The 16,508-nt window shown below is 38.8% G+C and overlaps 1 protein-coding gene across 2 annotated transcripts in view; it reads left to right on the top strand.

Moving 5' to 3' along the window:
- The window catches only part of LOC124288759 (solute carrier family 22 member 15-like), a 36,625-nt gene that overhangs the window by 8,736 nt on the left and 11,381 nt on the right, over positions 1–16,508 (top strand). Inside the window, exons 2-4 of one of the 2 annotated variants that reach the window (XM_046725290.1) lie at positions 9,229–9,305; positions 10,574–10,866; positions 14,697–14,902. In XM_046725290.1, the coding sequence (XP_046581246.1) occupies positions 9,266–9,305; positions 10,574–10,866; positions 14,697–14,902 (539 nt within the window). In that variant the 5' untranslated portion in view covers positions 9,229–9,265. The remainder of the gene's footprint in view (positions 1–9,228; positions 9,306–10,573; positions 10,867–14,696; positions 14,903–16,508) is intronic. The other variant, XM_046725291.1, reaches the window with a different exon arrangement.

The raw sequence follows: 16,508 nt of genomic DNA, 5'->3' as shown, positions 1-16,508 counted from the left end.
AAATTTCCTTCGCAAATTTAAGATATAGTTGCACCGAGTCTCACAGCAAAGGCTAGCGTAAACTTGACTTCATCACTTCCATTGCAGAAGAGTAACCATACTTCATCAGATGTATTTATCAACACTTGACGGACATTGTTATTTATTGGACTGCTCAATATATCCATCACAAAACTATTACCATTAAAACACATTATCTCGGTTAGAGGCTAGACTGTCTCACAGTCCCTGAACCACATTATTTTCCATAATGCCTAACCCTCCCTGCAATGCTAAAGCCCTAAATGAAGCAAGTCTAGATTTCCCCAGGTTCAGGAATCTCCCACCTCACTGGGGCTCTTTTTCAATTTATATGGGTTTATTTGTTACAATCAAAATTATATATATTCAGAGACTAAGCGTTCGTCTATGTTAGAGGCACACTACCAGGGTTCCAGTCGAATCAGTCCAACCACTTTCCGAAACACTACTGATGGTTTTATTTAGACATAGCAGGTTGGTTGAAACGTACCTAACCTGAACTGGTTGTTCAAGTCTATTCCCTCAGTTATCTCTTAAAGGTATACCGACATCTAGGCTCTGAAATGAACGTATTTTCACGGAAAGAACGGTTCATAAATATAATCATAAAATATAATAATTCAGTCCAACCTTCTTTGTCCTTACAAATTAAATACCGTGTCTTACACTTCTTTCCTAATATGATAATAGTGACAATCATTATTCCGTGAAAAGACGCTGCCCAGTCATAATCTTTATACAGAGAGTGAATTCTAAAATTCAGCTGGTTTTAGAGATGAATATTCCACCAGTGACCACACGTTTATCTTACATTCAGCTATCCATACATTTATGATGAAAAAGAGAGGTAAATTCTATTGTATATTTATAGATTTCCAGACATCGTTTAATTCAGTGAACAGGAGCAAATTGATGTATTTGTTGTTGCAAAGAGGTAGTCATGGTAAAGTACATAAACTTTTAGCAAATATTTACAAGAACGTTACGGCTTCAGTTAGGTGCAGTAAAACAACTATGACTGGTATGTTCAATACATCATGTGGAGTGAGACAAGGTTATATATTGTCACCAGTTTTATGTATAATGTATTCATGAACTTTTAAATGAAATAATGAAATCTGTCGACAGTGGCATATTTATTGATGAATCTGTGGAAGCATTATCAATATTGCTTTTTGCGGATGACGTAGCTATATTTGCAGATTCTGTTATCAATCTCCAAAAGAAAATGTATATTTTGGTAAGATAATGTGAGAAATGCCTAACTATAAACAAAAATAAAACCAAAGTTGTCGTTTTTAAGAAGGGGCATTTTAATCGAAATATGAAAAATGGTTTATTAATGGACAACCAATTGAAACTATATCTTATTATAAATATCTTGGCATTGTATTCTCCTTCAGAAACATGTTTTCAAAAGCATGTGAGACAAGCAGAAAAGGCCCTTTACCCAATTAAACGTTTTATTAAGAAATTTAAAATCTGCCAACTGAGGCAGCATTCAAATTATTTGATGGCAAGATTAAGCCTTTACTCTATATGGAGCTGAGCTTCGGGGATGGGAAAAGCGTAAACCAGTTGAAAAGGTTCATTCAAGTTTTTGTAAACATATATTACAGATTGGTTCTAGGGCATCAAGTAAAGCAGCTCTAGCAGAATGCGGTCGTTATCCTATTGAAATATATGCTTATATCAGCCTCCTTTCGTTTTGGACGAGAATTCTATGTTAACTGCAATATAGATATACAAGGAAATGTTACGAGATGTTAACAAGACTAGATGATAATGGGGATGTGAACTGGGTATCAAAATGAGAATGATGTTGTTATTTAGATACCGTTCCGGCTATGTATGTAAGACAGCTATGCTTTGTGTCCGTTAGGACGACCTTTAGCGCTAGGTCTGTCTCACAGTCCCTGAACCACATTATTTTCCCTACTGCCAAGCCCTCTCTCTGCACTGCTAAAGCCCTAAATAAAGCAAGTCTAGATTTCCTGGTCTCCCTGGGGCTCCTTTTCAATTTAAATGGGCCTGTATGTTACTATCAAAATTATATATATTCAGAGACTAAGCATTAGTCTAGCGCTAGGTGTGCTAAAGGTGCTGTCAGGCCTCGATTTGGGGAATTAGCTATAGGGGAGCGAGCCTTGAAACAAGAAAGGAGAGAGCTGTGAGTTCCTTCGGTGTATTCAAGCAAGTGTCTCTTGCATGACATTCAAAGTACTCAATTCATACATACAATGACATACAATAATAGAAATGATAATCAATGATATCCTAATACAGTTTATATCTAAGTCAGGTAATACAAGCAATGTGTGGTACAACAGGGTATGTACGGTAACTGCTTACAGAAACATAATACAAATAATACAACATTTCCTTGAGTAACTACGGTACTGATAAATAACATAACCTGACGGATAAATTAATCATCAACCACAATTGCAGAGGACAAGTACTGAGTGGAGCGCCCAACGGTTTAATTAAAGCATGTAGTTCCTAGTTCTTTAACTGCTTTACTGATTTATGACAATTACGTTATGTCACGCCTAATGCGTTAACTACGATAGGAATTTACAACTATTACGGTATGTCGCGCTTAATGCATTAACTACGATAGGAATTTACAACTATTACGGTATGTCGCGCTTAATGCATTAACTACGGTAACGATTCACGACTAGTGTAAGTAAAATTCAGTAAAAATACATGTATTGAGCAAGTACGGTAAACGGTTCAAGGTGGTCAGATTTGACATATATCATTTAACTCCGGTATTGACTGTACGCATTCTAACTGTAATGTTAACATTTATTTTCTCAATACAATAATTTCGGTAGATACGGTAAGTGAAACTAGAGAGTAATATAAATATATGTAACTACGGGGACAGACGATATAGTTTTAGCTAGAATACTACTTTGTTCCATCCTGAATTATTTGGGAATGTATTTTGACGGTGATGTTGCTATTGGCAACGTGCAATTTCGACATATACGAAGTTAAGCCATGACCTAGAATATATGTAATGCAGTAGTGCTACACTTAATCAAGGGATGTCGGAAGGTACATTTTTGTGCTTTACAAAACAAGACAGTAACTTAGTTAAATGAATACGTAATAATATACTAGGACGGCGCTATTGTCATTGGCTACGCGTATTTCTTAAAATTACGGAGCTAAATAAATACGGAATTGCAAACTACACGGATTTGAATGTATATTTTCGGGTAATATGAAAAGTAGGCAATACCATTTTCTAATGATTACGGTAATCTACGGATATCTATTTTAAATCACGAACTATGAAGGATCTTTTTAATAGTATCAGTTCTCATTTAATTATTGCATTTTTAAAAGAATTAGATTTGTTAAATGATTTGTAAATACATAAATATTTTAAGATTGGAAGTTTGAATTAGTAACTAAGATTGTTAGTGGCTGTATCCTCGAGGGGGGTTAAAGTACTGTAAAATTATTGTCCTCCTGAGAGGGTATGTAAGTCCCAAAACATCCGAAGTAAATGGCTAGATTTGCTAAATTGCTAACGGCTGAAGGGATGGTGTAAATCCAGCTAGGGTCCATGCAGGAAGCAAATGGTCCCTAGTATGGTGATCTACCTTCAGTTGTTGGCAATCTGTAGCCGGTTTTTATATTGTATTGTCATTTAAAAGTAACATATTTAGATTGAATTACTAGTCTTAAATTTTTCCCTGTGATAATCTAGTTGTTTTACTGTCCTTCGTCGACAGGTGTTTTATAATGTAATTGTGTTTATTGTTACTTTATATCTTTTTAAGTCACAATATGGCTGAAATATTGCCGATGTGACTATAAATTTGAACTCACTCACTATTCTGTGAGCACGTATCTGCAGGACATCTACTCGAATATTATTTGATCGGCGGACTATCGTAAAATACGGAATAACTGATCTGCCTACAAATTCATCATTGCTCGAAATAATCGTGTAAACTCTCGGAACTGTATTTGTGACTAAACTATCTAGGAATCTAGGCTACTAGCGAGAATCTAACCTGCATATACAGATCTAACACGCAAATGAATAAAACTAAACAAAGACTGGGGATATACACATGAGTGTAGAAACATAGAACAGAAGCATTCGTTTGTACATGAAAAACATAAACTTGAGGAGCCCACGACGCAATGTGCATAAAAATGTCCCTGGATATATCTAGAACTAGCATTTACAATGGTAGGTATTTCTAAAAGTGCTTCAATATCGTAGGAATGTTTCAAACCTGACTCTGCAGTACTAGACAATAATTACTAAGAAATAACAAGTTAGACATAACAGGTCATGTATTGTCCTGCCTTGTCATGTACTATCAGGTCATGTATTGTCATGTCATGTAATATCAGGTCAGGTCATGTCATGTAATATCAGGTCATGTCATGTCATGTAATATCAGGTCATGTAATATCAGGTCATGTATTGTCATGTCATGTAATAACAGGTCATGTATTGTCCTGTCATGTCATGTAATATCAAGTCATGTATTGTCATGCCATGTCATGTGATATCAGGTCATGTATTGTCATGCCATGTCATGTAATATCAGGTCATGTATTGTCATGTCATGTCATGTAATATCAGGTCATGTCATGTCATGTAATATCAGGTCATGTATTGCCATGTCATGTCATGTAATATCAGTCATGGATTGTCATGTCATGTCATTATATTGCACAACAATATTTGTGTTTTAGTCAGTTCGTACATAAAGCGGACAAAGTGATAAGTAGTCATACAGATCGTAGAATTCCTGACCACATACAAGGTGGTTCTGAATGTACATGTATATATGTCTGATAAAGCGAACATATTTCATATAGCACAACATTTGTCTAAACAGGAACCATATAATAGACTCAATTATATGTTCTCTGATTTAAATATACACAATTTCCATATTATTTGGTGAGAAAGTGACGTTATGGGAATTCGGAATATGTAAACCTCCAGTTAAGCGCCGGCAACGGGGAGATGTGTGTCTAGAGTGTATTGTGTAGTTTATCAACAATGGACATTTGAAATAATATTCGGTTAAAAATGATACAAGCGAGAGCGGTTGAGTGCTTTAAGCCTAAAGATACGTGGTCTGAGCCATGGCTCACAACAATCTATTGTGATAATATAAGCGACAAAACTCTTTTTTTTTTAATAAAATACGTCTGGTTAATATAAGGGTAATGCTATTTTTGAGGGCATTATCATTGCAGAAGCCCGCGGTCTTCCATTAACTGCCCGACGAAGGAGGGCAGTTGATAAAGACCGAGGGCTTCTGCAAATGATAATGCCCTCAAAAATAGCATTACCGTTATTATTGCTAAAATACATGGAATTTGTGTTGAAAAGAAAAAGGAAACAATGAAGGAATTTGACTGTACGTTTACCCAAATCAACTTCTGACGGGCTTGACTGCCCGAATGCAATTACGTCATCGAACAATTCAAGTGACGTCACAACAGAAAGTGACGATATTCGACCTTGGCCTTTGACAAGACCATAGCCTGCAACATGTCAAGCTATGACAGTGTTCGGTTTTGGTCCACCAACAGTCTTAATAGTGCAATTGTTAAGGTTAGCACCAACAAGAAAGCCAATATTATCTCTATTTAAAGCGGGAATTTGGGTTGCTTTGACTTGTTTGACCAAGAATATCTGCCAGTCGAAAGCCACTAATGTCGAACTATGACGTCACTTGACAACAGAACTGATAGTGGCCCGTCGTTAAGGTTGAGCGGTCCAATATCATTTGCAGCGGACCGCAAATTTCTGATAACAGGAGGGCCGTTTCATGATAATTCCATGTATTTTAGCTATAAAGCAGAGTACTTTACATAATTCCGCCTATATATCACGAGGATATGTTTATGAATCACTGATAAATAGTGTTGCTACCAGGTGTCCGCCAAAAGGTGAACCTGTGGATCATTTGATAGCAGAGTGTAACGTGTTTTTAGGTATAATACCGTGGGAATATTAACTGCCTTCCAACCTTTCTTTACAGATGAACGGCTTTTAATCGCATTTTAGTTGTCACAGGTCACCGCGTGCCGGATTAGATAATATCGTTTTGAACCCTGCGTAGAAAGTCTTTAAATACACGTTTCATAACTTTAGTACTTTCAGTGTGGGACGGTGGGATAGCCAAGTGGATAAAGCGTTCGCTCGTCATGCCGAAGACCCGGGTTCGATTCCCCACATGGACACAATGTGTTAACCCATTTCACCTTTCCCCCGCCCTGATATTGCTGGAATAGTGCTAAATGCGGCGTGAAACTCACTCACTCACCCATTTTCATCGTATGAAGCGTTCAGTCTAAGTAAACTTAGCTCAGTATTATTCGTTACTCTGCTATACTGAGGCTAACAAACCCTAGTAGGAGGTCGCGTCAGCTAACCTTTGAGCGACCTATGACCGTCCAATCAGAGGCGAGACGGCCGAACGGATTTAACCAATCAGACAACGACTACTTGTTAGGGTTCGGATTTGGATTTTCTCTTCCCTGGTCGCTGACACTGATCTATGAACAATCGAAAATCCGCATAAAACACAGATATCTGACCTGCAGTATATACGCTCAGGGGGTTTCCAATGACATGGTTACTATTAGCTTATATTTCCACAAGACGTCCTTGAATGTTTACAAAAACGCTATGTTCAGCCAGGGATACTCTACAACAGGGATAGGTCACTCGCTTGCTTTCTTTACCATTTGTACTAATTAACGTGTGCCTCGTCATGCTCCAACGCACACAGTGACTTGGTTCGGTCCCAGCGCAACTTCGGCTGCGTTTAACAGTACTTCAGCCAGTGTATTGTATAGGTCGGAATTTTACAATGAATGAATGAATGAATTAAGAGCAATAATTTTATGTGAATGAATGAAAGAAATTAAGAAAAAGAACAAAAGAAAAAGAACATATCTGAATGAATGAAAGAATAAATGATACACCACGGCCATCCCTCCCCAAACATGTTAAAGAACGCAAAACTATCGGTAGAACACATGTTAACATCAGCTATCCTTTTTATAAAAAATCTACTTTGAGACATTTTTTTACATTAGTAACTAATTCAGATATCTTATTGCATGTGTGGAATGACATGGGCATTGACAGAATGTTAACTGACACTGTCACAGACCCCTCAAGAACAGAAAGTTTAGAACTATCACAAAGCCTTGCAAACACCTTTCCAGTTTTGTCAAATACTAAGATCAACAAGAAAGAAAGAAGTTTTAGAACTATAACACTCAAGCATCACAAGCACCAATGGTGTATCAGAACAGATCGGCGATATGTCATATTTTTCACACACCTCAAATGCACACTAACAAAAAAAACCAAAAAAACCTATCACTATTACTTGCAAACACCTTTCACCTGATGGTATATTCCCCTCATACAAATTAAAGGTGTATGTGAAAGATGTTTTAGAACAATAACTAGAAACACTCAAACAACGCCCTGTAGTATTTCAATGGCAGATCGGCGATATGTCATATTTTTCACACACCTCAAATACACACTAACTTTTTTTTTTAAATTATAAAACTATTACTATTACTTGCAAACACCTTTCACCTGATGGTATATTCCCCTCATAAAAATTGAAGGTGTATGTGAAAGATGTTTTTGAACACTAACTAGAAACACTCAAACAACGCCCTGTAGTATTTCAATGGCAGATCGGCGATATGTCATATTTTTTACACACCTCAAATACACACTAACAATTTTTAAATTATAAAACTATTACTATTACTTGCAAACACCTTTCACCTGATGGTATATTCCCCTCATAAAATTGAAGGTGTATGTGAAAGATGTTTTGAACACTAACTAGAAACACTCAAACAACGCCCTGTAGTATTTCAATGGCAGATCGGCGATATGTCATATTTTTCACACACCTCAAATACACCCTAACAAATTTTTTTAGTTATAAAAATATCACTATTACTTGCAAACACCTTTTAACAAAAGGTATATTTCCCTTCTAAAAATTAAACGAATATGTGAAAGAAGTTTTTAGCGATATAAGTTAGTCTTTCTTCGCTGTGTACTGAGAATTGAAGCCAGTGAGCTACAACATGCCCACTTGAAACTTTACTACAAAGCTACTGTACTTTAACTGACACTAATAACAAGTATTTGACTTAAAATGAAGTGACAGAATAGGTAACTTATCTTCTACATGTAGGTTTTCAGTTGTCACAACACTCAGCGTATGTAATCAGCTGTTGAAAATAAACCGGGCTCAATCTTAAAAACTACGCTGCCGCCATATTGGCTGCACTGGTCACGTGACGAGCCGAGGCATAGCTTAGGAGCTTTCCGAGGAGTGACCACTCCCCCTTATAGAGTCTCCCTGGTTAGTGTGTATTTGAGGTGTGTGAAAAATATGACATATCGCCGATCTGTTCTGATACACCATTGGTGCTTGTGATGCTTGAGTGTTATAGTTCTAAAACTTCTTTCTTTCTTGTTGATCTTAGTATTTGACAAAACTGGAAAGGTGTTTGCAAGGCTTTGTGATAGTTCTAAACTTTCTGTTCTTGAGGGGTCTGTGACAGTGTCAGTTAACATTCTGTCAATGCCCATGTCATTCCACACATGCAATAAGATATCTGAATTAGTTACTAATGTAAAAAAAATGTCTCAAAGTAGATTTTTTATAAAAAGGATAGCTGATGTTAACATGTGTTCTACCGATAGTTTTGCGTTCTTTAACATGTTTGGGGAGGGATGGCCGTGGTGTATCATTTATTCTTTCATTCATTCAGATATGTTCTTTTTCTTTTGTTCTTTTTTCTTAATTTCTTTCATTCATTCACATAAAATTATTGCTCTTAATTCATTCATTCATTCATTGTAAAATTCCGACCTATACAATACACTGGCTGAAGTACTGTTAAACGCAGCCGAAGTTGCGCTGGGACCGAACCAAGTCACTGTGTGCGTTGGAGCATGACGAGGCACACGTTAATTAGTACAAATGGTAAAGAAAGCAAGCGAGTGACCTATCCCTGTTGTAGAGTATCCCTGGTTAGACTCAGCATAGCAGTGTAACGAATAATACTGAGCCTAAGTTTACATAGACCCGAGGCCATATATAATATGGTCTCTGCATAGACAGATGAACCATTATACTCTCAAACTCTCTACAGGGACTGCTGTGTGAGGAGCTGCCGGACACCGCAGTAGATGCAGCCAGGACGACTTGTTCCACTTGGTCTGTCGACAGGTAAAGTACTTTTATCATAGTTATCCTACAGTTGATAGACGTTGCTACAAATTAGTAGAAAGTACAGTTTGATAGCAAAGCAAGGGTTTCCTATCCCTGTTTCCTAGACCAATATTAACGAGTGTTTTTAGTTCCCGTCGCTTTGGGCAGACTGTCACTTTTATCTTGACTTTAGACTAACGCTTAGTCTCTTGTTCAGGGACCGCGAGACATGCCATCGTGACTTGTCAACTATGGTATGAAAGAGGGGGCATTTAGTCGCGTAAATACATTTTTCATATTTGAAACAATTACCTACCAAAGCATACACACAATTCAAAAGGACTTCGGCGTGACGAGCCAACGCTTTAACCATTAGGCTACCCCTCCTAAATTCAAAAGGAGCAATGAATACATGTAGCTCGATAGCTTAATGTATGACTGAGGCTGAGGCTAACTGGACCATATCATTCTAGACTTGAGTTGGACTTCTTTGTAATTTGTGCCCTTGTGTCTGGGAGACAGATCAAAGTAGGTGAGGTGAAATGGGGTTTAACGTCGCACTTAAGAATATTTCGCTCATATGACGCCGAGTGTGCGAGTGTATGTGCGGCTGCTTGTACTAGCTCAGACTTAAACTGGTTTTATAGTGCTAGCCCACTGAGATACCATGAAGCATGAATACCCCACTCAGACACATTATACTGACTCCAAGACGACCAGTCCTTATTTTACCCATTAATGCCGAGCGTCAGGCAGGGAACAACAAGTACCATATTTTAACGTCTTTTGGTATGACACTGCCGGGGATCGAACCCTCGACCTCCCGCTCTCCGGGCGGACGCTCTAACCACTTACACCACGGAGTCTGTGCAGATTAGATGAAAGCCATCTGTAGGCGATGTACGTATTTAAAGTTGTAAGATCATCTAATCATCAAACTTGGTAACGCCTTTTCATGAATGTACTCTGGGACTCGAACCCGTGGACAAAGGTTAGTGGTTTACGCCACTTACAAACTTACAGACGACTGCCCCTCCCTCCTCAACACCGCCCCAAACCCGTCCCCAAACGTTTTCTTTCTCTAATCTCCTGAGAAAGAGCGAGTGAGTGAGTGAGTGATTTAAGCCGCTTCAGCAACTGCATTGCAGCCATTACAGTATATTCACGGCTGTCTGAGAAAGAGGGAATAGATTTGTAAGTTACACTTCTGAAATGGATGTGAAACAGTACTTACAGAAGTATGTTGTTTTTGGTATTTTTGAATCCATAACTATTCTTGGGTGCAGGCAAGGGCTTAACGATGCATACAGATGACATCATAGAAGATGTTGGGAGCATGTCCAGATTCCAGCTCCTCCTCCTCTTCCTCATCATTGGCAGCAAAGTCATTCACCCATGGGGCATGTTGATGATGTCGTTTACCGGCGTCCCCCCAGACTTTTGGTGGTGTGATAAGAACGCTAGTGTCGCCCCTAACGGCGCTATGAACTACACACACATACAGCAGTGCCCATCGTTGGACAGCAACACCACGTGCACGTTCGTGTACAGCCAGGAGAAGGATACTGTGATCAACGAGGTGAGTACATTGTATGTATGTGCAGGTAAATAAATGAACGAATATATATATATATATATATATATATGAACGTATATATATATAACACGTTCATATATATATATATATATATATATATATATGTGTGTGTGTGTGTGTGTGTGTATTTATATATATATATATACATATATATATATGAACGTGACCCATTTGAAATGACTAACACTTAGTCCTTGAATATAAATTATTTTGACAGTAACAAATAAACCCATTTAAATTTAAAAGCAGCCCCAGTTTGTTGGGAGATTCAGGAACCGGGGGAAATCTAGACGTGCTTCATTTAGGGCTTTAGCAATGCAGGGCTGGGCATTATAGAAAATAATGTGGTTCAGGGACTGTGAGACAGACTAAAGTATATTGTATCCCATGGGATAATTTTCGGGTAGTATCCTCGTGTGATTATTATTTGGGGGACCTTCACGTGTGACTGTTACCGCTGCCGGTTGTGGTGCTGACGGTTGTCGCAAATCACCCTGATTAGGATCCATGGTGGGTCCATATCAGGCCCGTGCTCTACCAGGGAGGGATGGATCGGCGGGTGGGGGTTCATTTTGGCTGAAATTAACGCCGTAATAGAACTTTGATACCGTTAGAGGTCAAGGTCGTGAGGTGATGTGAAATTGAGCAGGTTGTAGAATGTCGTCGAACAACTTGTTCAATCAATAATAAACCAATCCCTTGTAATTATGATTCACACTTCAGTAAGAATTCATAAATGAAAACAGATGTAATATGAGTGCACAATTTATATGAAAATATATGATAATTGCGCAATAGCTTGAAAACAGCGTAACATTCCATTATTATATGTCGTTTAAAAGCCGGTGTTTTGGTTCTACATGAGTTAATGTACTGACAGACCTCGACCTGACACGAGATAGCTTGGAGTTCGTCATGTTTAGTCAAGCACGTCTCTAACATACCACGTCGTCATATGAGCGAAATATTCTCAAGCACGACGTAAAACCCAATTTCACCTCACCTCACCTCTAACATACATTCAAAGTCCAAAATGCATTAATTCGTACATAATACTGACATACAAAAATACAATAATAATACAAACTGTCTCAGGTAATATAGGCAATATGTATCGTAACAGAACGCATACAGAATTACATACAAATATCGCGACATTTACTTGAGTAATAACGGTACTGATAATTAGCATTACGCTGCATTACGGTACTGATAAATTATTATATTCATGACAATTGCATGGGATAAGTACGGAAAAGTGCGCCTACCAACAAGTATGGTGTTCGTTGTACCTGTTGCGTTAACTACAGTAACGACTTATAACTAATGTTAAAATATACCTGAGTATATATATGTACAATGTATACTGTATGCCATGCTAATTTCACTAACTATACGCATTCATATGTTTCTATTTAGAAAGCATTCACAAGATAATAATTTCGGTAAATACAGTAAGTCGAATTTAGAGAGTGACCCGAATAAAGAGATCTTACTACATGGTAAAATGATATTATATTTCCGGAATTAGACACTGGCAACTAAACTTATAACAAGAGCGTGAGTGAGTTTAGTTTTACACTGTTTTTAGCAATATTCCAGCGATATCACGGCAGGGAAACCAGAAATACGATACACACATTGTACCCATGTGGGGAATCGAACCCGGATCTTCGGCGTGTTTAGTGAACGTTTTAACCACTAGGCTACCCCACCGCCCCTCGTGTTTGATAAATCCATTTAATGTTGGCGTGAACGCATTTGCTAAATGACTGCTCCTGCGCTTGACAAGTCGTGCTATAAACGAGAAACACTTTGCACATCCGCTTGCAAATACATGTATTCCTATTTCCTTTGTTAATAATAATCTCTGAAAATTTGAAAAAGTATACAGAAATATATGCATAGTAATAATACAATGTCATGCTTACTTTTCGAATTAGGTGTTTAAATCAGGTGATAATTGATTCACAATTAACTGACAAATCATAACAGAGAAGTGTTAAGAAAATAAATTTATGCATTACGCCATCGCATGCACACTTTTCTTACAATACGAAACCCGTGAAGGTCCGGGCTAGAATATCGATCTTCAGTAACCCATGCTTGTCGTAAGAGGCGACTAACGGGATCGGGTGGTCAGGCTCGCTGACTTGGTTGACACATGTCATCGGTTCCTAATTGCGCAGATCGATGCTCATGCTGTTGATCACTGGATTGTCTGGTCCAGACTTGATTATTTACAGACCACCGCCATACAGCTGGAATATTGCTGAGTACGGCGTAAAACTAAACTCACTCACTCACTCACTTACAATACGAGGGTTGGTTAAAAAATGGTCGGCCTCACCTAGAAAATGATACAAATGCAGCTGTTTTTATGTTTTATTTCTCCACATATTATCTGTCATCCTCAAGCAAATTGGTTTTGCTATGTTCCAGCCTCATGATGCCCATTTTGTTTGCCTTTTATCATGGTATCTGAGGGTATACCATTATCCAAGATGTATATCAAAATGACATATCATTTTTCATTTTCTGCAATTTAATAATTTAAAGAAATATTATACCCCAATGTGTTGTGATGACTAATATTTCGTTAACCACATTACCCACATATGTGAAATTTTGCATATGGCTTTGCTAGAGATTCCTTCAAAATAAAACATTGGACATCGAGAACATAGGCTGACTAAGTTTTGAACGCCCCTCGTACTGGAATATACAGATCTGCGTTGTTACCGATGACTTTGCAACACGACGTTTCAGATTGATGTTACACCTTACAGCAACCCCACGGAATATGTACACGTAAACAGGAACATTACCGTATGTTGCACCTGGTATAAATCTGTCAATTATATTTGTTCCTTCTTTCTATCACTGGATTATATGGTCGATGCCTGATAATAAGCACACCTCCGTAAAGTGGCTGGTATATTGTTGAGTGTGGTGTTCACTCACGAATGCCTGTAACAAATCCGTCGATGAACCTGTTTCAGGTGGTCAGACTCGCTGACTTGGTTGACACATGCCATCGTATCTCAGTTGCCTATATCGATGTTCATGACATCAATCCCTGGATTGTCTGGTCTAGTATTTACAGACCGCTGTCATATAGCTGTTGTGTTGTTGAGAGCACCGTTAAAACAACAAACAAACACACCAGTATTTCAGCGGGTGCACATCACAGAGATTCACTGAACAACTAATTTAAGGTCGTGATAAGCTCAGTCGTCAAATGTCCAATACGTTCTCGCCCAGAAACCAGTAACTGTCATGGGTTCAAATCCAAAATTGGTTTGTTAACACTTTACTCCTATTGGTGAATTTTACAACCTGTAAACCTCTTGCCTCTTTATCACTTCGGACATTCCCGCTATTAGATTGACACGGTACGAGTGAGTGAGTGAGTTAAGTTTTACGCCGCACTCAGCAATATACCAGCTATGTGGCGGCGGTCTGTAAATAATCGAGTCTGGACCAGACAATCCAGTGATCAACAGCATGAGCATCGATCTACGCAATTGCGAACCGATGACATGTGTCAACCAAGCCAGCTGTCGAGCCTGACCACCCGATCCCGTTGGTCGCCTCTTACGACAAACATGGGTTACTGAAGATCAATTCTGTCCCGGATCTTCACGGGTCGACACGGTACGACCACATCTGTGCTGAAATAAAGAAATGAATGGACTCACCTGAACCACTGCTCACAGCGGAGTAAGCCAAACGCACTCAGACACATTACCCTAATTTGTGTTCAGTGATAACTAACCCATAATAAACTAACATATAAATATCTGTTCCAGTGGAACCTAGTTTGCGAGCAAAGTGACGTGAAGCCGTTTATCACTGCTGTACAGATGGGAGGTGTGGTGTTGGGGGCTGCTCTCGGAGGACAATCAGGGGATGCCATCGGGAGGAAGAAGACATACTACCTCTCTCTCCTTCTCAACGTCTTCTTCAACTTGGCGGCAGCCTTCTCCGTGTCGTGGCAGATGTTCACAGTTTTAAGGTCTCTGTCCTGAAATTAAATATGCAAAGTTCAATCTATATACTTTCATCAATATTCAGTAGAGAAATGTATGTAATGAAGGATAACCTTGTTTATAATTGTGAAATCAACGACCTCATCAAAACGGGGACGAAAAGGAAACTGTTTCGGTTCCATAATGCTCGTGTTGTGAAATGCATGTAATTTTGCATTTTATTTTGACCTACCAGATTCTCAACCGTCTTAAATCTTGCAAAACCACCAAATGTGTTGTAGCAATAGCATTCCATAAGACTGGCATTATGATTTACAATATCTTATAGAATGCGTGAGTGAGTTAGTGAGTGAGAGAGTGATTTTCGCAATATTCCGGCAATATCACGTCGGGGGACACCAGAAGTAGGCTTTACCCATCGAGCCCGGGTCTTCGGCGTGACGACGAACGCTTTAACCACTATACTACCCCATCGTCCCTCTTATAGAATGAATAACATAACAAAATTACTTTACAGTATGAAGAACCCAACACGTAATATGGCCTTAATGTACTAATGACAATAAAAGTGAAGTTTCATTGAATCACAGGGGCTTGTAACGCTAAAATCTGCCCTCAAGGTATATACGGTCACTGACGGGGTCTTAGTACTATATAAAAGGAAAGGGATGTAACGAGGTCAACACACCAAGTCCGTTTCAGGGCGAATTCAACAATAATCACTGCATTTATCCCATTGCATATTGCACACATTTCAAGCCAATAGATTTCCCTACAAAATGAGACATACAGCACAAAAAATCGAAGCAGTACTTTGGGAGCTAGGGTCCTCGGAAGCTCGAAAAATCGTGATTTCTCGATTCCGAGCCAAAATCCCTGCTCAGAATTTGTAGCGGTAACTCACCCATTTTCTTGTTTATTTCACAGTATACACATACGACATGCACCAAAACATGTTGAACTGATTCCGCCTGTCAGCGCGCTGGCCATTGACGACCTTGGCCTTAACCTGCCCCGCACTTAAAAGAGCAAGGGAGCTCATTGGCTAAAAATAAAATATGTCCTATCAAATCGCTGACCCTTTTCAGTGCGGGGTAGGTTAAGGCCAAGGTCGTCAATGGCGAACGGGCACGACACAATTCTGTTTGCGATGAATAAATGTACGTAAACTCATCATGATAGTGAGATGTAAGTGTCTCCGAAAGAATGGCGACCAGCGCGCTGACAGGCGCCATCAGTTCAACATGTTTTGATGCATGTCGTATGTGTATACTGTGAAATAAACAAGAAAATGGGTGAGTTACCGCTACAAATTCTGAGCAGGGATTTTGGCTCGGAATCGAGAAATCACGATATTTCGAGCTTCCGAAGACCCTAGCTCTCACATTACAGCTTCAATTTTTGTGCTGTATTTCTCATTTTGTAGGGAAATCTATTGGCTTGAAATGTGTCAACATTGCCTTACTGAATAAACGACACTGTAATCAACATTGCCTTACTGAATGAACGACACTGTAATCAACATTGCCTTACTGAATGAACGACACTGTAATCAACATTGCCTTACTGAATGAACGACACTGTAATCAACATTGCCTTACTGAATGAACGACACTGTAATCAACATTGCCT

Source organism: Haliotis rubra, unplaced genomic scaffold (genome assembly GCF_003918875.1).
Source record: "Haliotis rubra isolate DU_JTF1 unplaced genomic scaffold, ASM391887v1 Scf423, whole genome shotgun sequence".
Lineage (NCBI taxonomy): Eukaryota > Metazoa > Mollusca > Gastropoda > Lepetellida > Haliotidae > Haliotis > Haliotis rubra.
The sequence above is the reverse complement of the archived record's forward strand: the minus strand, read 5'-3'. Positions and strand labels throughout refer to the sequence as shown.